At 47.8% G+C, this 20,008-nt stretch overlaps 4 protein-coding genes across 5 annotated transcripts in view; all 4 read right to left on the bottom strand.

Annotated features, from left to right (window-relative positions):
• The window catches only part of LOC308149233 (sodium/potassium/calcium exchanger 3-like), a gene marked incomplete at its 5' end in the record, with an annotated part of 31,905 nt that extends 30,218 nt beyond the window's left edge, over positions 1 to 1,687 (bottom strand). Inside the window, one exon of the mRNA XM_080520915.1 lies at positions 1,352 to 1,687. Coding sequence (XP_080377041.1) covers positions 1,352 to 1,687 — 336 coding nt within the window. The remainder of the gene's footprint in view (positions 1 to 1,351) is intronic.
• dtd1 (D-aminoacyl-tRNA deacylase 1) lies at positions 967 to 7,324 on the bottom strand. The gene is made up of 6 exons (XM_080494359.1): positions 7,194 to 7,324; positions 6,454 to 6,544; positions 6,099 to 6,334; positions 4,779 to 4,876; positions 2,481 to 2,641; positions 967 to 1,687 (listed from the first exon to the last, which is right to left on the bottom strand). The coding sequence occupies exons 1-5, from the start codon at positions 7,234 to 7,236 to the stop codon at positions 2,486 to 2,488; spliced, it is 624 nt and encodes a 207-aa protein (XP_080350485.1). The 5' UTR covers positions 7,237 to 7,324; the 3' UTR covers positions 967 to 1,687; positions 2,481 to 2,485.
• Positions 7,325 to 8,001: 677 nt separating this feature from the next.
• On the bottom strand, positions 8,002 to 9,030 carry LOC308148739 (small integral membrane protein 26-like). Its single transcript, XM_080520320.1, has 2 exons — positions 8,793 to 9,030; positions 8,002 to 8,321 (listed from the first exon to the last, which is right to left on the bottom strand). Exons 1-2 carry the CDS (start codon positions 8,914 to 8,916, stop codon positions 8,110 to 8,112), a joined length of 336 nt encoding a protein of 111 aa, XP_080376446.1. The 5' UTR covers positions 8,917 to 9,030; the 3' UTR covers positions 8,002 to 8,109.
• An 806-nt stretch (positions 9,031 to 9,836) lies between these two features.
• On the bottom strand, positions 9,837 to 19,531 carry LOC308149098 (uncharacterized protein). 2 transcript variants are annotated; one of them, XM_080520742.1, is made up of 7 exons: positions 19,222 to 19,531; positions 18,184 to 18,503; positions 17,015 to 17,079; positions 16,781 to 16,938; positions 15,245 to 15,709; positions 12,640 to 14,078; positions 9,837 to 11,423 (listed from the first exon to the last, which is right to left on the bottom strand). In XM_080520742.1, exons 1-7 carry the CDS (start codon positions 19,457 to 19,459, stop codon positions 10,701 to 10,703), a joined length of 3,408 nt encoding a protein of 1,135 aa, XP_080376868.1. In that variant the 5' UTR covers positions 19,460 to 19,531; the 3' UTR covers positions 9,837 to 10,700. The 2 variants fall into 2 exon arrangements, with proteins under 2 accessions (XP_080376868.1, XP_080376869.1); XM_080520743.1 differs by having other exon boundaries at positions 12,640 to 14,075.
• Between the last annotated feature and the right edge of the window lie 477 nt (positions 19,532 to 20,008).

Raw genomic sequence — 20,008 nt, 5'->3', positions numbered from 1 at the left:
GAATTTTACCCGTTTTCTCACGTACAAACAACATGAACGCAGAAACTTCTCCAAGTTACTAGTTACTTTTTAGCAGCAGTAACTGTGAAAGTAACAGCACTACTGGAGTTGTGCCGCTCGGCGCAGCGGGTCAGCTGATCCACGGGCAGGAAATTGGGCCGAACCATTAAGGCGGAGACGGGGGGAGACTATTCTTTATTAATTTTTTTTTAATATTTTAAACGTTGACGTTAAGTTACCTGGTAACTAGTTACTTCTTATTACCTCCGCCAAGGTTATAAAATCATCTGTATTTATTTGTGTCCGTCTGTTAATAAGAGATCTCAAAAAACGGATGAAAATTGTTAAAAAAAATTTGATTTCGTTTCGGTAGAAAATGAAAATTTCCCAACATATCGTCTGATCTTGTGCTCTTGTTTGCAATACATTTCAAAGTAACAGGAAAGTAACTGGGAGGTGCAACCAGGTACAGCAGAGGAGGAGCACTGCAGCAGAGGAGCAGACATATCTGGGTCAGGTCCAACTCCTCTCCGCTGGAGAAGCCTCGGCTCAGGGGGGGAAATGGGGTGCGGAGGGGGGGGGGGGGGGGGGGTACACATGGCCAGGAATAGTCTCCATGAACTAAAAAAAAAAAAAGGTAAAGAGAAGCTAAAGTTGGGACAGTAAAGATGCTCCAGGTGGTGAAATAAGGACAAACAATTCGTCTTTGATAAAACTTTCTCCTGGAAAACAAGAGAAGATTTAGATCAGTCAGGAAATGTGGGGGGGAGAGGAAGGGGGGGTGGTTAAAGAACTCAGATTTCATAAAAAAAATGCCATTACTTTGCAATTATTTCAAAAAGTTTGGAAATGAGGTTGACAAAAGGATCTGCGATAACCCACCTGTGTCCCTCCGGTCAGGAGGAAATAGTACAGAAAGCGACGACCGGGCAAATATCGATATTGTTTATTATTTGCTTTGCGTTTTCACGTTCGACATTCAGAAGACGGTTGTTTTCTTGAAAACAGTAGCATGCTTCAAAAGGAGCGATGTTGCTCCAAAACCAAGTTGAGAATAATCAGACTGCGGCAGAGAAACACACGTATTCAAACACGCAAACAAGCTAACCCGCGGCCCGGTAATACCAGCGTGTACCACCAGATGGTGCAGTGAGTGACTCTCTGCTGCCACCCAGTGCCTAAAAGCAACATTACTGTCATGACACATAATGTACCTTTAAGTGCAACACATGAAGTGCAAATAGATGCAGGGAAAGAAGGTGCAAAAAAAAAAGAAAAAGGGGGGCGGGGCCTGAAAGATATAATTTGACGATTTGTTTTTGTGTTTTGTCGCAACGACTTCAGATCGAACAAATATCCTCGATGTAGCGGAGAGCCGAGTCTCAGCAGAGTCGCTGGAGATCGTCAATGAGTCTCTGCTCTGAACGTCCAGCCGCTTCAGGGTCCGGGACACAAACGTGGACACGAAGGACAGGACGACGTGGTGGAAAGACGCCGTGTTCGACTCCCGTAAATCTGCAGAGGAGCTGAGGACTCGGCTCAGGACGCGCTCACCCGGAGCGGGGGAGGGGGGGGGACGAAGGACACAGGAAGTGGGACGCTCCGCCGGCGGGCGTGAGAGTCGGGGAGGGGGAGGGGCTTCTTCCTGAGGGAGGCGGGGCCCCGCCGTCACGTCCCGGAGCAACATCTGCAGCGGAGGAAATAGCTTTACTGCTGTAATCTGCTTTATAACATAAGAGGTTTGATTCCAAGTCTTTAATATTTACATTTAGATGTAAACATTTTTTACAAAGGTATATATATATATATATATATATATATATATATATATATATATTGCAGTGGCAACGATGTAGTTAGTATGCCGGGCCACAGGAGGGCGCTGTCGCTTGTTTTTATAATGAAACCAGACAGACTTGTGTGCAGAGGTTCTTTTCTTTTGGTTATTTCTTCTACTCGTTGCACTGCCCTCTAGTGTCAACTTGGGGGAAGTGCAACATCAACTATTTGATTCTCCTTGAATCTTTACTGCACATTTTACATCAGAACACTACGATTGGACAAGCATCGTGTGCAACCACAGCTTGTGACTGCGTAACCATGGCAACGCCACACCTCTATTATTACGTTTACATTGTTGCATCGGCCTGAAGTGGGGGGAAAAAAAGAAATATTAACATATTCAAACACTCATGAATAGTAATACCAACTTGGAAATTTAAAATGACATTTTGTTTTTCTACAAAATCCAATAAACTTCGACTGGCGATTTTTGCAGAAATGGTTTTGCCAAATTGTTAACAAAAGTCATATCACACTATTCCAAAAGTCTCCACATGTTTTGATGTGCTTTTTGGTGTGGGACGAGTTAATCGTAGAAAATCTATGGGGCAAAAAAAAAAAAAAAAATGGCACCCTGGACCATGTTTGAGATGAAAGCTCCCTGCTGCCCCCTGCAGCACGGAAGTGGGAATGCTCACCTGGTTTACGGCTCCCTCTCTGACGACACGTCACCCTCCGCTCCGCTGCTGGCGTTGGGGTCCGGCCGGGGCCGCGGGGTGCCCTTCTCCCTGCCCGACTCCGAGGCCCCTTTAGACCTGGTCTTCTCTTTCCTCTGCTGCTGCTTCTCCTGCTTCGACAGCTGAGGAAACACCGCTTGGTCAACGCCGGCTCCTTTCCTCACTGAGCCACAGACATGGAAGAGTCACAGTCGGCGTGTGAAAAGAAACTCCAGCAGGCCAAGACGGGCCACATTTTCACTTTTGTAAACAATTTCTCTCCGGGTCCGTCCACACCAGGAATCTGGTTCACCTGAACCAGATGTTTCTGGCCTGTCGTCCTCATGAGGCGGTTTTAGAAGCGTGAAAACAGGTTATTTTTTAACACGGGTCCCAGAGTGGGGACATTTTTGGTGTGTTCAGTGTGTCACAGCGCCCCTAGAGGCCTGGCATGTGCACTACAGCCCTGCAGCCTGTTGAGCCAAGTTCATAGTGACGTGTTGACGGATTTTTTTTGGAGAAGGCTGGGGAGAAAAAAGATTGTTTTGTTTTTTTTCCGTTGTGCGGATGTGGCCTAAGTAAGTCTTTTTATTTTTACCAACAGCCAGGAGGCGGAGTGTGACCCAGTGAAGGTGACGTGGAGATGCAGAGTGAGTCTCCACTTCTGAGGAGCCTTTATTCAGTCTGCATCTGCAGATTGTCTCAGCTCCACATGATCCCTCAATCAGTCTTTTGTCTCATCACACAATAAACACTCAGAGACCCCCCCCCCCCCCACCCCCGCACCAAACCACCTCCTCCCCCTCCCCCTCCTCCTCTGCGTGTCGAGGAGGCAGGTATGCAGCTCATCATCACACGCCAGGGAAATTATTCATGAGCTAAAAGTTTAAAACGAGTCGTTAAGCAGCAATAAATACGTGAACGAGTCGACAAACTGTGACGAGCAGCAGCATAGAACTGGTCTGTTTCCTAAAAGCTCCTCTGTACTTTCTGCATTGCGTGTCCGCAGACCGCCGGTGCCACACCACTGCATCCATCCTGCTCTCTGGACTCACCGCCTTCCTTGCCTTCCGTAACGCAACGATCGCGAAAATAGCTTCACTTCTGCACGCGCAGTCGGAGGGAAGAGGGTCTGAGGGCAGAGGGTCGTAGGGCAGAGGGTCGTAGGGCAGAGGGTCTTAGGGAAGAGGGTCTTAGGGAAGAGGGTCGGAGGTCAGAGGGTCTGAGGGCAGAGGGTCGTAGGGCAGAGGGTCGTAGGGAAGAGGGTCGTAGGGAAGAGGGTCTGAGGGCAGAGGGTCTGAGGGAAGAGGGTCTGAGGGCAGAGGGTTGTAGGGCAGAGGGTCGTAGGGCAGAGGGTCTGAGGGCAGAGGGTCGTAGGGCAGAGGGTCGTAGGGAAGAGGGTCTGAGGGCAGAGGGTCTGAGGGCAGAGGGTCGTAGGGCAGAGGGTCGTAGGGCAGAGGGTCGTAGGGGAGAGGGTCGTAGGGCAGAGGGTCTGAGGGCAGAGGGTCTGAGGGCAGAGGGCCTGAGGGCAGAGGGTCGTAGCGGTGGTTGTAGGACGACTCGTCCACGGACAAGATTTCAGAATCTTTTGGGGGAAAATGAATCCTTTACATATCGTTTCTAATTTATATGTTGTGTGACGTCAGGCCGGCTCTGCGCCGACACGGACCAGATAGAGGCGGCCTTATACGTCGTGATGAAAGAAGCCGTTTGATTGGTTATCGGCGGCCGATCTGGAGGAAACGCTCAGCTTCAGCTGGACACCGAGCGCAGAGTCACGGAAAGAAAGGAACACTGTCTGTTAGCTGTGGCCTCAACACCCCCCCCCCCCCCCCCCCCCCCGCCTCACCCCCCCCATACCACCCGTCCAGTGCCAAGCTGAGCCGATTGGCTCTCCCTTTATCCCTCATGTTCAGTCTTGGCTGCGGCTCCTCGGCCCCCCGCAGAAAAACATCCACAACACAGATTAACATTCGAAAGACTGTTTCACCTCCTCTTCATGCTCAACTTTTGTGGGGGGGGGGGGGGGGGGGTTAGGGCCTTTAAAGACAACTGGAGGACAAGGAGGATAACGAAGAGGAAGAGGAGGAAGAAAAACAAGAGGACAAAGATGAGAAAAAGCAAAAACACCAATGAAAGAGGAAGATGGGTGCTGACCACTGCACCACCTAATAAAAAATATGTATCATGTATGATCATCAATTCTCATTAAAAAAAAAAAAAAAAACTACTGACAAATTAAAAAAGGTGGTTTCAATATAGATAAAATTTTGACTCCACCTGTTTGGGGTCGGAGGGTCCGCCGGGTGACGTCAGCTCCACGGTGACGGGGCCGTCGTTCTGGATGTGGACCTGCATGAAGGCACCGAACTTCCCGTCTGGAAAGACAAACGGGTCGGAGACAAACTTAGTCCCGAGACAAACCGAACGTCAAACGTAACCCTCAGCTGCTCCGGCGATACGGAGGGACGGCATATGATTCATAAATCCAAATGTTCCCACAGGAAGTCGTGATAAAATATATTTATTGATTAAATTCATTCATTCCAGGCATGTGACAATTCAAGTGTGCAAACACATTTTGTATATTGACGTAGATATATATATATATATATATATATATATATATATATATACTCCAATTGCACACATATGTCCTCATTTAAACTCTTATTGATAATGTAAATAAATACATTTGTATTTTACAAAAACATATTCACAGAAAATAGACATTTACACACACATTTCTATAAACACACGTATATACATATATAATATAATATCTAATTGACATGCCTGAAAAGGCATAAGAACTAAAATGTATGTAATCCTACCCCTTTCCCCAATATTTGACACTCCACTTATATAATGACCTGCCTTTATTAAAAATATAGCTTTATATATTCAAATGTATACAATAAGAATTACATACAATATTGAAGACATAAGAATGTATATATCACACACACATTAGTAAGAGAGAGAGAGAATGTATAGCTATATCGATGGATCGATGATCAGTCTGAGCTTCACCTTGGATTGAAGGACGTCACTTCAAAATGAAGACAGGAAGTCTGACATTGACAGGAAGGAGGTCTTATGGCGACGGGACGTCTGATGTGACGTGTTTCTCCCGTCCCTCTGTGAGATTAATGAGATCGTCTCCGGGACAAAGTGCCGAGTCGTCACTCCTCCTCTCTGGAGGAGGGCACTAATTAGGAGACCTGGCGCCTCCCTCTCCAGGACGAGGTGTTCTCCTCACCTGCTCCCCGGTGGGCCGACCCAGTTCGGCCCTCCTCGCGGCGGCAGTGTGGACGGGGGCCGGCGAGTGGGCGGACGCTTCCGTCTTTAATTAGCCCGCAAAGTCGACAAACCGCTGCGTTCAGGGACTCAAACTGACCTCCGACGGCTTCCAGGAGACGGGACGTCAACAAACACACTTCTGTGAGTGACCAGGAGAAACTGAGTCCATTGAGCGATTCTCTCTTTAACTTCAGATTACGTTACATGAGTTAGTGGGGGGGAAGATGCTCTATATACCCTGGATTTTCAGCTGTAAATTATAGCAGCATCACAGTCACATCATGACATAACACCCACCTTTGATGAGCTCGGGTTTGTAGCAGCTCCTCATGCTGTCCAGGATGCCGTTGTAGAAGGGCTGGGCGCTCTCTGTGGGCATGGCGGTGTGGAAGTCGGGCTTGTTGCCCTTCAGGACGCACTGCAGGGTGAACTGGCTCACACACAGCACCTCCAGCTCCCGATCCATCACGCTCTTACTCCACGCTTTCCCGTTCTCGTCCTCGAACAGACGCAGGTTCAGGATCTTACGCACGCTGGGGGAAAAAAAGTGGAGGAGATCGGGTGATTGGGTCGGACTGTATTCCAGCTCTAGTTAATACGCAATACATGCAACAGACGCATTTAACACGCACACACACACACACACACTCACATGTAGTCTGCATCCCTCTGTGTGTCCTCCACTGATAATCCCAGCAGCACACACAGTCCTCGTCCGATGGAGCTGACCGTCTCGTCTCCCACTGCACACAGAGGACCACAGATACACCACATCAGTTTCATCAATCTTTTTTTCCCCAGGACCCTTGAACGCACCTCCGTCACTCATCAACAGTGTCTCATGTCTCCTCACGCACACAAATTCACACAAAAATGGATAAAAATCTACAGAGGAAAGTTTCTCCAAAAGACATGAGGACAAAAACTCAACACTACAAAATAAACCCTCAATAATAACTTGTTTATTCTGCACAAATTAGCAAAATTTAACTCAAGCAACTCTTTATCTGCCCCATTAGGTACATTTAAAAAGACTTTTAATCTCACAGGATCGAGGCAGTTTTTATTACACGTGTGCTCTGAGAGGTTCTGCTGTGAGATTTGTGAGAAATGTCTTTTAATTCAATGTTGAAGATGGAACACGAGCAGCTTTCAGTCTGGACACCGGATTGAGCTCCGGGGCTAATGCCCGGCTCTCCCCGGAGCTGCGGGGCCGACAGCCGGCTCTCCCAGGAGCTTTAGCTGCTTCCAGCAGCGCCTCTGCGCCGAGTCTCATTCATTCCAGCCGGGGATGCTAATGCTAACGCGGCTGCCCGGCGGTGCTGGAGACGTTCGTTAGCGGCTTCCGTTTAGTTTCTGCATATTTTAAGCTCCTGCCGGGTTGAATCTCACCTGTCACGCTGGCCTTGGTGACCCTCTGAACGATGGCTCTCATGGTTGCTGTTGTTGTTGTTGTTGTGTGGTGGTGTCGGAGCAGCAGGAGCACGCCGCTTCTCCACTTCCGGAATCAGTGACGTCATCACGTCGTCGGCTGTCTCACAAATCAGCCGACGTGATGACGTCGCCCTCGAGCGGCTGAAGTTGCGCTTCACTGAAAATATGCACTCAAGTACAGTTACTCTACTCAGAGTTTACTCCATTACAAGTACAGGTACTGTGAAACAATAGACTGAGAAAGTAGTACTTGTTGTGAATCTTATTTTACTCAAAGTGTAAGTTACATTTAAACCTTGTGATGATGAGACATTCAGTCTTTAAAAGTTTAAAGTAACTAAAAATGACTCCAGAGTAAACAAATGTAGATTTTTCTCGTCACACCACATGAGGTAAAATATACTAAAGCATGAAGAAAAATACTCAGAGCACCAGTGAAATACAACTGGATTAAAGCTTGTGAGTATTTGCAACTATTTTCCTCCTCTAATTGCTGGTTTTAAAAGTAATGAAATATTGCAGGGTGTAAAATGTACAGCATGTAGAGTTTGGACAATTTTTAATTAGCTTTATTTTCTGCCTCTTCCCTTTCCCTTTCATTTGCTGTCTCTTTTATTTTGTGGTTTTATAGTGTGTGTATCCATTTCATTTTTTTCCTTCTGCGATATTTCTTTTATTTGCGTCGTTTAAAGTCCCTGTCGCAGTTTATCTGTGGAACATTCCATTGAGCACCATCACAACTGCTCAGATTCAAATGGAAACATGGTGAAAAACAAAAAGTGCACGAGTTTATTGAGACATCACGACGGAGAGACACATAGGTTTGGCCGAGCCTCGCCGGGTTTCCTTCCGACCAGAATAAAGTCCCAACAGTTTAAACTCTACTGGAGGTATTGTCGGCCTCGTCCGGCCGCGAAGCATCGCTCTCCGCCCTCGGAGGCTCTTCGCTGGACGGCCACAGGAAGTTGTAGATCCGTGTTGTGTACGGGACAAAGTCCTTCTTGTAGATGATGATGGTCTTTGTGTGAGCGGTGGTGTGGACCACCGTGTTCTCGTCCGGCTCGGCCTCCTGCTCTTTTGCTTTCTCTGAGGAGAAACAGGGAGGAGGAGCGCAGGTTCAGTTCCGTCTCTGTAGCCTCAACACAGTTTTGGGTTAATATGTGATCGAAGAAAGCGGGAATCAGTGTGTGACTGCAGAGGAGTGCAGTTACACCTTCAGATTCATGTCAACAATCTCAAATAAATCACGTTTCATTATAACAGTTTATTTAAAGGTTGTTAAATAACTTAAGTTGAAATGTATGCAGTGAGATACTTGAAAGCCTTTAGCCTATTTTAGGTATTTGACCTGATTTGTACACTTTAACCAATTGACACATTTCAGACCTCTTTTTTGCTGATGCAGCGGTTTCACATATTAAAAGCATTTTATTGAACTAGAAAAATATATTTTAGCCATTCGAACAGTTCTGAAGGTGTGTGTGTGTGTGTGTGTGTGTGTGTGTGTGTGTGTGTGTGTGTGTGTGTGTGTGTGTGTGTGTGTGTGTGTGTCCTCACGGAGAGCCTGGTCGTACTTCCCGGTGTATTTCAGGTAACCAAACGAGACGATCATCGTCCAAACTCCGAGCGCGTAACCGAAGGACAACCTGTTGTTCCACTTCCGGACGTCTTTAAACTGCATCGCGGCTTTTTGAAAAGCTTTAAACTCCCGCTAGAAAGGGTCAGGAGGGGGTTTATTTTCCTCCCCAAAAGGTTTTAAAAGCCCCTCGTCTCCTCATACGAATGTTAAGGGCGGCGCCATGACAGTCAACCCGGAAGTAAACAATAATGACGTCACGTCAAAACGTTGTTATTCCGTCTATATTCTTTTTTTTAATTACTTATTAATTAATTAATCTTATTATTTATTCGCGTATATTGGATTAAACATTTCCTAAAAAAATTTTTCAGAATTTTGAGATCGATATTAAAATTTTTTTTTTTTTTAAATAAAGTGTCCGCCCTTTGCAGATGATGTTGTCCTTCAGCGGGCACTGAAGAAATGTAGTCACTGTACCGGGCCGTTGTGATGAAGTGGTCATGAACTTCGGGTCATGACTGAAAGAATGAGACTTTGTTTTCAGAAATACATTCCCTGTTGAGTTCTTGCGCTCTGAGCAGCCACCCATTTCGCCCATTGCAAAATGTTTGTTTTTTGTGTGTCAAATATACTTAATATCTTATGTTTTTGAGCCAAATATACTCAATAATCTTTCCAAATTTGTCAAATATACTTTGAAATCCAATCCTTCAAATCAATAATGTCTCTTTCCTGCCACCGCAACACCAAATGGACCAAGAGGGAAAGAAGATGGATGGACAGACGGAAGCTCAACGACAAAAACACAATTCTAACAAACGACCACATAGTGGCCAATACCTGCCAATAAATTAACAATTATGGACTTTTTCCAACGTAGTAAAGCCCGTAATAGCATAAGCTCTCATTGGAAAGTGCATTTTTAAAGTTATATTTAACAAAGATGACCATTTGGGTGAGTGACAGCTCCTTTCCCACTCTTCTCAAAGACAAAAACACCAGAGGCGTCGATCCAGTGATAATACAATGCATTTATTAAAACCCTTCTGGTACAATTGCTTCACGTGAGCTTGCATGTTTAAGGTCGTTTCAACAATATCACAGTTTAGGACAATACAGCCTTTGTGCTACCGAGTTTCTATTGTGCAAACGATGTCCAACATCACAGTACAGCAGATCTACAGTCAGAAAGGAAAACCGTCTCTTTTAGTTTGTTCTTTATTCAGGTCATCTGTTTTCTGATCCACCGAATAGCAGAAACTACTAATAATGCTGAATAAAAAGGCAGGTGGTAACCGTGCAGAGTGATCACACACGCTGCAGTCGGTTATTTATACTTCAAAAAAAAGACAACGTTACATCAGTTATGGTGGAAAAATACGCTGAAGCTTTGCGACAACTTCAGAACAAAGTAAGGCACTACATGCTGAAAAGGTACAAGGTGGAATTGAAAGGAGCCCAAACATAAAGCGGTCAGCCTCAACATTTCAAATATGCAACCCTCTGTATTTTCAGAATGGGAAATATTGTTCGACAGCAGCCCCATGAGCAACACATGGAATTTATTGGTCTGTTAGCAAATACGTCTTAAAACACACACACACACACACACACACAAAAACTAAATACTAAGATATTTGGTTTGGGAAAATGAATGAGGTTGAGTTGAGAAGCTGTGGTGGGAATAATGTGACTGAAGCTCTAAACTTGAATTCGTATTTGCATCAGTTTTATATTTAAACCTTCTCGTTTCTCATCCCCCCTTCCGGAAGATTCTCACGCGGTTTCAACACTTTGATTTCATTTCGAATAAAGTCCGCGAGGCTTAAACCAACGTGGCGCCGAGTCGCTGAAACCCGGGTGTTTTTGGAGGCGACGTCGTCTTTCTAACTCCCGCCGTTCTTGGCGTCGCTCTTCACCGCCGCCGCCGCCTGTCCGCCCTCCGTCGTCGGCACGTTGTTGTGATGGAGGAACAGGATGGTGTCCAGGTTCTCCGGCGGGATGTTGGCTCTCTTCCCGTGGGCGGCGCCGCCGTCCTCCGCGAAGTCCAGCGCGGTGCTTCCCGCCGCGGCCGGCGCTGCCAGGTAGGCCCGGGCCGCCGTGGCCAGCAGGGGGAACTGCGCGGCCTTGGTCCTCCACCACTGCAGGGGCTCCACGCCCAGCGCCGCCCCCCTGTCGGCCCTGAAGGAGGACAGCTCCAGGTCCAGGGTGTCCTCCACCGAGCCCGGCCGGCTCCGGGGGGCCGAGCAGAACAGGTCTCCCAGCAGGAACTCCATCCCGGAGAGGTCGCCGCCAGACCCCGGCCCGGTGGACTCTGACTCGTCAGGCTCTTTCCCGTCGCTCTCCTCTTCCTCCTCCTCCTCCTCTTCCTCTTCCTCCTCCTCCTCTTCCTCCTCCTCCTCCTCCTCCTCAGACGTTTCCTTGAAGCTGATGGGTCGAGTCTCTTTAAGGCGTTTGCTCCTCCGCAGGAAGTCGCGGTCGGACTCCGGCGAGCCCGGAGAGACGCTTCTCTTGTTCCGCCGGCGCTTCTCGCCCCGACTCCTGCTCCGGTCCTCCTTCACGATCCGCACCGCCTCTTCCTTCAGCCAGTCGAAAGTGTCTCTGCGCTCCTGGAAGGGAATCGGGACAGAAACATTTCAACGCCGGTCAAACTTCCCGAGGCTTGAGAAGCTCTGTGAAGGAACACGAGTCACGGCAACAGAAGGGGCAGCGCCAGAAACCAAAGGGCTGCGGTGGAACAGGAACAGTAGAGCAGGAGAACTGAGACCCTGTTTTACTCAACATATTCAAGTGGTAGTTTTTTTTTTTTGGGGGGGGGGGTCAGCTAGATCAGTGTTTTTCAACCACTGTGCCGCGGCACACTTGTGTTTCCGCGAAATCTAGTCAGGTGTGTCGTGGGAAATAAATCCAATTTCATATTTTTTTCAAAAAAAACATTTGCTCTCACAGCCGCAGTGTGTTGCAGAGTAATCATGTATAAATACTCTTCACCACTAGAGGGCAGCACAGAACTTTGCCGGTGAAATGTAAAGTGACAGACGTCAGTGTGGTTAATCTCCACCTCCTGCTACCATCTTGTATCAAAGTACTGTGTCAGTGACAGTGATGGAGAAGTTTTTGAAAAGGAACAATGTGAACCAGGATCTCAGCTCTTCATCCATCAGGTCCAGGTTTCACACTGAGGGAGTCACTATTAAAAAAAGACATTGGGAAATACTTTTTTTCTGTATTTATTTGATTCCTGTTGATAAACCTTTGATGAGAAAGACTTTATATTGTTAATAGAGGCTACAGAGTTTCACATTTTAACATTTTAGGGTGGTGGTGTGCCTCCAGACGTTTCCAAAGAAAAAAGTGTGCCTTGGCTCAAAACAGGTTGAAAAACACTGGTTTAGATGACAACAAAACTCAGAGCCTCTGAAAAGAGTTTAAAAACGCTCCGACTCAGCTTCCATGTCGACGGCGGAAACACTCCCCGCGATGTCCACCACTGCCTCAGTAAATAGTTCTTCTGCACATGCTCAGTAGAGACAATCAGAACGAGGTTTCCTCCAGAGTGTCGTGACTCTATAGTCTCCTGGGACTTGGTGCTTTTATTTTGACAGTCACCGTAATAAGAATACAACTTGGTGGTCTGTCCACTTGGAGGTCAGTGTTCTCCCTTTGTTGTCGTTTATAGACTATTGTTCTCCGTGTGGTTTCACTATGAAAACAAACAACAGCACCCTCTAGTGGCCCAAAATGAAGACTAGCTGGTTTTCCGCGTTTTAGTATAAATATAGACTTATAATCTCGATGAATGAATGAATGAATGAGCAGACTCACGTTCGCCTCCATGAACCTCAGGCCGTGGAACTGCGGGTCGAGGGCGCACGCCACGCTCAGCGCCCGGCTCACGGCGGCGTTCTCGTAGCAGCTGGCCAGGCGCTGCCTCACGATCCTCTTCGCCTCCGTCAGGACGGCGGACGAGTCGGCGGGCCGCGGGGCGAGGTGGCGCGACAGCAGGCCGGTCAGGATGGGTTTGACCAGGGACAGGCGGGGGAAGTCCTCCTTGGCCAGGGTCCGACAGGCCACGTCCAGAGGCTTGAGGACCAGACACAGGTCCTCCACCACCCGCCAGTCGGAGCGCAGGGACGGGACGCTGGAGGTGGAGGTGGCGGAGCAGCTGCCGGACGAACTGGACTCCGAGTCCTCGTGGGGCAGAACCTCGCCTTTGTCCCCTCTGACCGAGTCCACAAAGACACTTTTGTGCTTGACCAGCGTGTCCAGCAGCGGGTAGAGGCGGTTCCAGGTGGGCGAGCAGTGAGCCCACGACTCCAGGCCGGCCGCCTCCCGCTTCGTCAGGCCCCGCAGAACGTTCCGGGCGTGAAACCTGTGCCAGCCCGAACCGCGAGCGGCCGGCAGGAACAGGGCGGCGAGAAACGCCTGGACCTGGCGGAGGGTTCTGGAGACGAGCGGGTGCCGCACGAGCTCCTCGACGCAGCCCCTCACCGCGCCGAAGAAGCAGGGGACGGGAGGGGGTCCTCCGGCCGGCGGGGCGAGCCCGGGCGCCTCGTCGGGCGACGCCGAGTCGTCCCTCTCCAGGAAGGTGGTGGAGTTTGGGTGCGGGGCGCCCCCGGCGGCGTCCTCCCCCTCCGCCGGCCTCCCGTTCCCGTTCCCCCGCTCCCCGCCCAGCAGGAGCAGGCCGGGCCGCAAGATCCCCCACTCCTCCGCCGTCGCCCTCGCCTGGCTCTCCGCCGCCCCGCCGTCGCTCAGCCTCCGGGTCGCCAGCGCCACGTTGTGGACGCTGAAGCGACGGTCGACGAAGTGAGCCCAGAGCGTGAGGTAGCGCTGGGCGCCGCCCCGCCAGCTGTGGAGCCAGACGTCCACGCTCACCGTGACGGAGTGACGGACGTCCCCCCGACCGCCGGGGCGGCGCCGCCGTCTCCGGGGCTCAGACTCAATGGGGGCCGTGTAGTCGTTCACCTGCTCCACGCCACCGCCGCCGCCGCCGCCCCTCAGCAGCTGCAGCAGGTCGGCCTTCGCCTTGGCGTGGCGGTCCCTCAGGAGGGTCTCCAGCTGGTCGGGGGACGGCAGCTCCCTGCAGGCGGGCAGGAGGGTGTGGATCAGCTGCTTGAAGCCCTCGCCTTCGGTCAGAGCCGGGGGGTGGAGATCCACCCGCAGGAAGTTGGCGATGGCGTCGGTCACGGAAGCCGACGGCGCGGGGGGAAGCGCGGCGGCCAAACTGCTGGAGGTCATCAGCGGCAGGGAGCGAAGTGGAGCTGCTGGGGGGGAAAAAAGTAAGAGTTATATTACATGACGATGGTGCTCAGAGGCACTGAAAACACAACTTTTTGGAAAAAATGTTATGACTCTGTTGTCGTGGAAACGGGCATAAACACTCCTGCTGCCCCCGGTCATCACGGCAGGAGTAACTAGTAGTTCTGCACATGCTCAGTAGAGACAATCAGAACAGCGTTTCCTTCGGAGTGTCACGACTCCCGGTCCAGATTCTCCTGGTACTTTTATTTTGACAGTCACCGTAATAATAATAATAATCCAATTTGGTCACCTGTCCACTAGAACGTCCGTGTTCTACTGTTGTTAAAGTTTATAGCTTATTGTTCTCAAGATATTCAAATCTAGTTATTTTCCGGAGGCCAGTCGAAATTACTTCTTGGGTTGTTTTAGTTGTTTTGAACTGGGAAAAACTTCCTTATAAAAAGAATTATAGTGTTTCAGTTGATTATGAATGAACAAATCCTGGAATAAATAAAGACATTTAGTTGAAATTTTGTGCCGCTCACGTCATCGTAGTTTCTCTAGAGATGCACGATGACATCCAAGATATGAATTCTCCCGATTTGAGTTCTTTTTTTCTTTATCTTTTTTTGTTTGAAAAATACAATATTGAATGTTCACATAGGATATTGTACATATCATATCCTTTTCTTTTTCTTTTTTTAAAAACAATAAAAATAGCAAGAACAATAGAACACAGTCTCTGACAGCAATATAATAATGAAATACTGCGAATGTAAAGTAAAAAGTAAACAACAAAAGAAAAGAGAAAAAAATATAATAATTAAATTAAATTAAACATGAATAGGATAAGTAATAGCAATAGTGATTTTAGAAAATAACAGTAACCACAACAATGACTAAGTAATAATAATGACAATAATAATTAAACGGGTGTATAGACAAGTATATATATAAATATATATATATAAAAATAAAAACCGATTTCTTGTTCTGCAGGTCGCAGCGCTCGTCCTGAGAATTCTCTCCACGCAGCTCAGCGTGAGTCAATGTTTGCCTTTTTGCTTGTATTCGAATCAAAACGTATCACTAGATCAATATTAGGACGCGTACATATTGCAAAAGACCAAACTGCGATAAATCACGACCCCCCCTGCGGTTCGGTAGAAGGCCGGAGGTCAGAGTTTACCGGCGGTGGCGCCTCGGTCCTTGTGGCCGTCCCGCGGCCGGAGGTCGTGCTTGTTGGTCAGGTGGTGCTGGAGGTCGGCGGCTCCGCCCACGCAGCCCACGCGCTCCATGCAGAGCTTGCACACCGCCGTGCCGCGGTCCAGCGGCCGGCCGGCCGGGTCGGGCTCGTAGCCGAAGAAGTACCAGGGGCTGTTCCGGGCGGTTGCGGCGTTGGCGAGCAGCCTCTCGGTTCCCGGCACGAAGTCGTACTTCTCCGTGGCGCAGGAACTGGAGGACGGGAAGAAGGCGGCGGCGGCGGCGGGGGGGAAGGGCGAGGCGTCGCCGACGACGGGCATGGGGCTCTGCGACTGGCTGTGGTCGGACCACGGGGGGGCGCCGCCGGCCTCGGGGAGCGTGACCAGCTGGATGTCCTGCAGGAGACGCAGAGCCGTCTCTTTGTCCCCGACTTCACACTTCACGTTGTCTCCTGTCCACGCAAACCGGAGGGAGAAGATCAGCCACACGGTGAACGACCCCCCCCCCCCCCCCCCCACTGGATTCAGTTTGTACTGAGCCCAGCGGGGGTTCCTCTTCCTGCCGACGTCACAGGTCACAAGTAGAAATTTAAAAACAGTTCCTGTACGTCTTTTCAAAACGGTTCGTAACTGTTGAGACAAAACGGGAAAACGACGCTCGACCACCATGTTGATCCAAAGCGGCGAGCTCGTCTGAAAACACCATTTGGAATTACGTCGGCTACAAATGGACGATCGCAGTATTGATGGAAGGAGACGGTGGATCTTCCGAGGACATCTGGAAGAGATTCAAGTCGACCTGAATCTGGTGTGAAAGATTAATTATTGTGTAAAAATTAAATAAAAAAGTGGAGAAAAACCCGACGTGTATCAGCTCGTCCATCAAATCTGCAGAGAGCCGCTTCATGCGGAATTTGTTTTTGTGCAATAAAGAGGTAGGACCTGCAGATCATCGCTGTGTAAATATACTTTTGCCTTAATGCTACTAAAATGGTAAAAAATAAATAATGTGTGCCAATGAATCCAAGTAAATATACTTTTTCCTTAATGTCCTTAATTTCTCTACAAAAGCACATTGGAATGACTGTAATGTATTTAAAAATGTCTTTTTTTAAATTAAAAAATAAATAAATAAAAAATTTAATTAAATAAAATCACAAAAAAAAGTTACAAAAAAACAAAAAAATGTCACTAAAATGGTAAAAAATAAATAATAATGTGTACCAATTAATCCAAGTAAATATACTTTTCCCTTAATGTCACTTTTCTATTTTCTCTATAAAAGCACATTGGAATGACTGTAATGTATTTAAAAATGTCTTTAATAAAAAATAAATAAATAAAATAAAATAAAATAAAATCACAAAAAAAAAGTTAAAAAAAAAACAAACAAAAATTAAAAATGTCACTAAAATGGTAAAAAATAAATAATGTGTGCCAATGAATCCAAATCATCAAAGATTCTTTCTCTCACTGTGTCTCGGTATGAAACGCTCCAGGCGGGTCTGTGGTCGGTAACTCACCCGTCCCGAGGCCCAGCAGGGAGGCGTAGTCGCGGCCGATCCAGACCCGGAGCTCCGCCCCCTCCGCCACCGGCTGAGAGACTCGGTAGTAGATGTGGCGGTAGAACTGGAACACCACCAGGTTGTGCTTCTCCTCGCTGCTGGTGTACCTCACGTACCTGCAAAGAAACACCAGCGTCCGGCACTCGACCAGAACCGACGAGGGACGGAGAGGAAACGCCGAGTCCTTCTTACCTCATCCAGTTGGACTTGTTCTCGTCAGAAGCGTCGATGTAGACGAACGCCGCCTCGTCGCGGATCTGGAGGAGAACATTTCAGTTAATGTCTTTAGGTTCAAAGTTCAAGGTGTTTTATTTGTCATTTCAACAGTAAAAGCCAGGTTTAGATAGATAGATAGACAATTACTTTATTCATCCCCGAAGGGAAATTGTTTTGTTGCAGCAATCTGGTACATACGGATATTATAAAATACAATAGAATAGAAATAAAAGTAAAAAATAAAAATATCTGGGTATAAGACATAAAGTAAAACACAGAACGGAACATGGGCACTTAGAAATAAGCAGGAGATAAACGCAAGATAAATAGATAGTAAGGTGCAGTGGCAGAGCCATTAGAAGTAGGCATTATATAATAATAATAACAATAATACAGATAATAACAATGTGTAATACTGTATAATACTCGTGTATAGTACTAATAATAATGGTAGCAATAAAATAACAATATATATATATATATATCAGTAATAATAATAATAATAATAATACCAATAGTAATAGTATACTTATAATAATACCAATGTAATAGTGTACTTGCACATGTATAAATATATTTATATGTACATGCAATATGCCACATGAAATATATGATATAAGTATCAATGTAATTTAGTCCAGGTGGTGAGGACTGAGGCTCTGACGGAGGTAGAAGAGTTAAAAAGTCTTATTGCCATGAGCAGGAAGGATTTCCTGTAACGTTCCTTAGAGCAGCAGGTTGAATCAGTCTGTTGCTGAAGCTGCTCTTTTTGATCATTACTATGTACATTTTGAGGCTGTAGTTCATATAACCTGAACCTCTCAAGTATGAGACGGTAAAAATACCCACGTTTAGAGTTCTACTCTAAAAAAACAAATAAATCCTTGTTTCTTTATGCAGATTCTGGTGTTCTACTGTTCCTATTCTTCCTCTATGGAATTAAAATGTAAACTTGTGCTGGAGTCTCTCTGTTTCTGGAAAGATTCTGGCCAGTCGGACGAATCTGCTGCTTAATTCAAGACAAGCCGATGTGTTTTGAAGTCTGAATCAAGTCCCGGTGGCGGGACGGTCCCGAGATGAGGGACGTTAATGTGCAGGAGCGTGTGTGTCCCCCCCCCCCCCCCCCTCCCCGAGTGTGAACCCACCGCCCAGGCGTGCTGGAGGCTGGCCGGCGTCGCTCCTCGGCACAGTTCCCCCACGAACGGCCCGAACATGACGCCCTGCTGCAGGAGACACTTGGCGAACACCTTGGCGTCGCCGCCGCCGCCCGGCGGGCCCGAGAACACGTCCCCCCCGAGACGGAGGCAGGAGGGCAGGGACAGCGCGGCCCGGGACAACGGCCCGCCCTGCGGCCACGGCTCGCCGCCCGGCGGCAGCGCGGCATCCGGGACGTACAGGGAGGGGGCCGGGGCCGACTGCAGGAGGGGAACGTCCTCGAAGAACTCCTCATTGTTGAGGTCTAATCCTGGAGGAGCACAGCAGGGGGGGGGGTGGGTGAGTCACGACGAGGCGGCGGTGCCCGGTTCAAGTCCCGGCGTCCAGGAACCTGCAGGTAAAGGCACTGGAGAACAATGAGAGTCGGTCTCTTGTGTCCCGAGTTCAAGATCTCGCTCTCTTTTATTACATTGTCCCAATTCAATTCAACTGTATTTCTATAGCACCAAATACAACGCAGACGTTTGTCGGCGCTTTTAACAGAGAGAAACCCAACAAATCCACAGGAGCAACAGGAGAAAGGAGAAACTCCCTCAACAGGAAGAAACTTTTGCAGAAAACTGACTCAGAGGTTGCGGCTTTTCTGCAGGTGAGGGGGTCGAGGAGAGGAAGGAAGACAGACCCCGGTTCTTTATTCATCCTCTGCAGACTGACCAGACTGACCAGACTGACCAGCGACTTCCAGGGTGAGACAATGATTTTGGAAAACTCATTTTCCCCACCAGGAAATGTAAAGTTTATGGCACATGTGTCAAAGTCTGGTTCTGGAGGGTCTCTGGGCCTGGAATGTCTCTGGTACTGCAGGTTTGAATTCTCTCCTTGTTTCAACGCATCTGACTGCAACGAGACTCAGTATCTATACATATATATATATATTTTTTTTGACCAGATGAAGACATAAACATGAGCTGGAGGTTTGCTGAAGCAGAAACTGGGACCTGATGTGTATCTGCAGGGACATTCATTACCTGTAGTCTCGAATCCTCCCAAACTGGCAGAGGAAGGAGGGTCGAAGAAATCTGCCCGGTGCCTCCTCTTCAGGTGGCTTCTTAGATTCGTGGTGTTCCCACTTTTTGCGAGCACGATTTTCCTGCACAAGCGACAAACCGCCTCCCCGGAGTTTAACGGTTGTCCTTTGTCGTCCGCCTTCAGCCCGAAATACAGCCACACGGCGGACTTGCTCCTCGGTTTGGTCACCAGATCCATGTTTTTTTTTTTTTTGTCGCGCTCGTGTATGTGCGTGTCTGCACGCGCACGAGCATCGCTGCAAGCCTGCAGCTCCCATTACAGATATTTTAGACCTAGAACTCGATAACTGAGCAAATATGGACAAATCTTTGTTTTAAAACAGCTAAAATCAAGCCGCATCTTTGCAGTCATGTTAAGGTGCAAACACCTTCTGTTGGGGGATGAAAAATAATTATCTTACAATGCAATCACAGTTTATTTGACGAGTGCATTTTTTTATGTGGAGACAACATTGAAAATATTTTTTGGTGTAAAATTAGCTTCTTATTATGAATAATAATTTGTTACCCCGGTAATCCTGAATATTTTCTTTTCTAAAATTGAAAACACGTGCGATATGTTGACACACAGTTATCATTATGTTTTCTATGCGTCTTGTTTCTATGTATTACGTCATTTACTGCAGACTGACGTCAGTACGCTGCGACGGTCAAGGTTGCCAGATCGGTTTTTGTCGACCCCTGCACAAATGCAGTAGTTTCAGACATTGTTAGATTATAATTGCAA

This window comes from Blennius ocellaris (assembly GCF_963422515.1).
Source record: "Blennius ocellaris genome assembly, chromosome: 3".
Classification (NCBI taxonomy): domain Eukaryota; kingdom Metazoa; phylum Chordata; class Actinopteri; order Blenniiformes; family Blenniidae; genus Blennius; species Blennius ocellaris.
The sequence above is the reverse complement of the archived record's forward strand: the minus strand, read 5'-3'. Positions and strand labels throughout refer to the sequence as shown.

Coding starts and splice junctions, on each gene's coding strand:
- dtd1 (XM_080494359.1), bottom strand. CDS start 7,236: ATGAGAGCCATCGTTCAGAGGGTCACCAAGGCCAGCGTGACAG. Junction 6,335..6,453: donor CAGAGGGATGCAGACTACAT/GTGAGTGTGTGT, acceptor TTTTTCCCCCAG/CGTGCGTAAGATCCTGAACC. Junction 4,877..6,098: donor CAAACCCGAGCTCATCAAAG/GTGGGTGTTATG, acceptor TTGTCTTTCCAG/ACGGGAAGTTCGGTGCCTTC.
- LOC308149098 (XM_080520742.1), bottom strand. CDS start 19,459: ATGGATCTGGTGACCAAACCGAGGAGCAAGTCCGCCGTGTGGCTGTAT. Junction 16,939..17,014: donor AACAAGTCCAACTGGATGAG/GTAAGAAGGACT, acceptor GTTTCTTTGCAG/GTACGTGAGGTACACCAGCA. Junction 11,424..12,639: donor TGAGGTTCATGGAGGCGAAC/GTGAGTCTGCTC, acceptor ATTCCCTTCCAG/GAGCGCAGAGACACTTTCGA.
- LOC308148739 (XM_080520320.1), bottom strand. CDS start 8,916: ATGCAGTTTAAAGACGTCCGGAAGTGGAACAACAGGTTGTCCTTCGGT. Junction 8,322..8,792: donor GAAGTACGACCAGGCTCTCC/GTGAGGACACAC, acceptor GTTTCTCCTCAG/AGAAAGCAAAAGAGCAGGAG.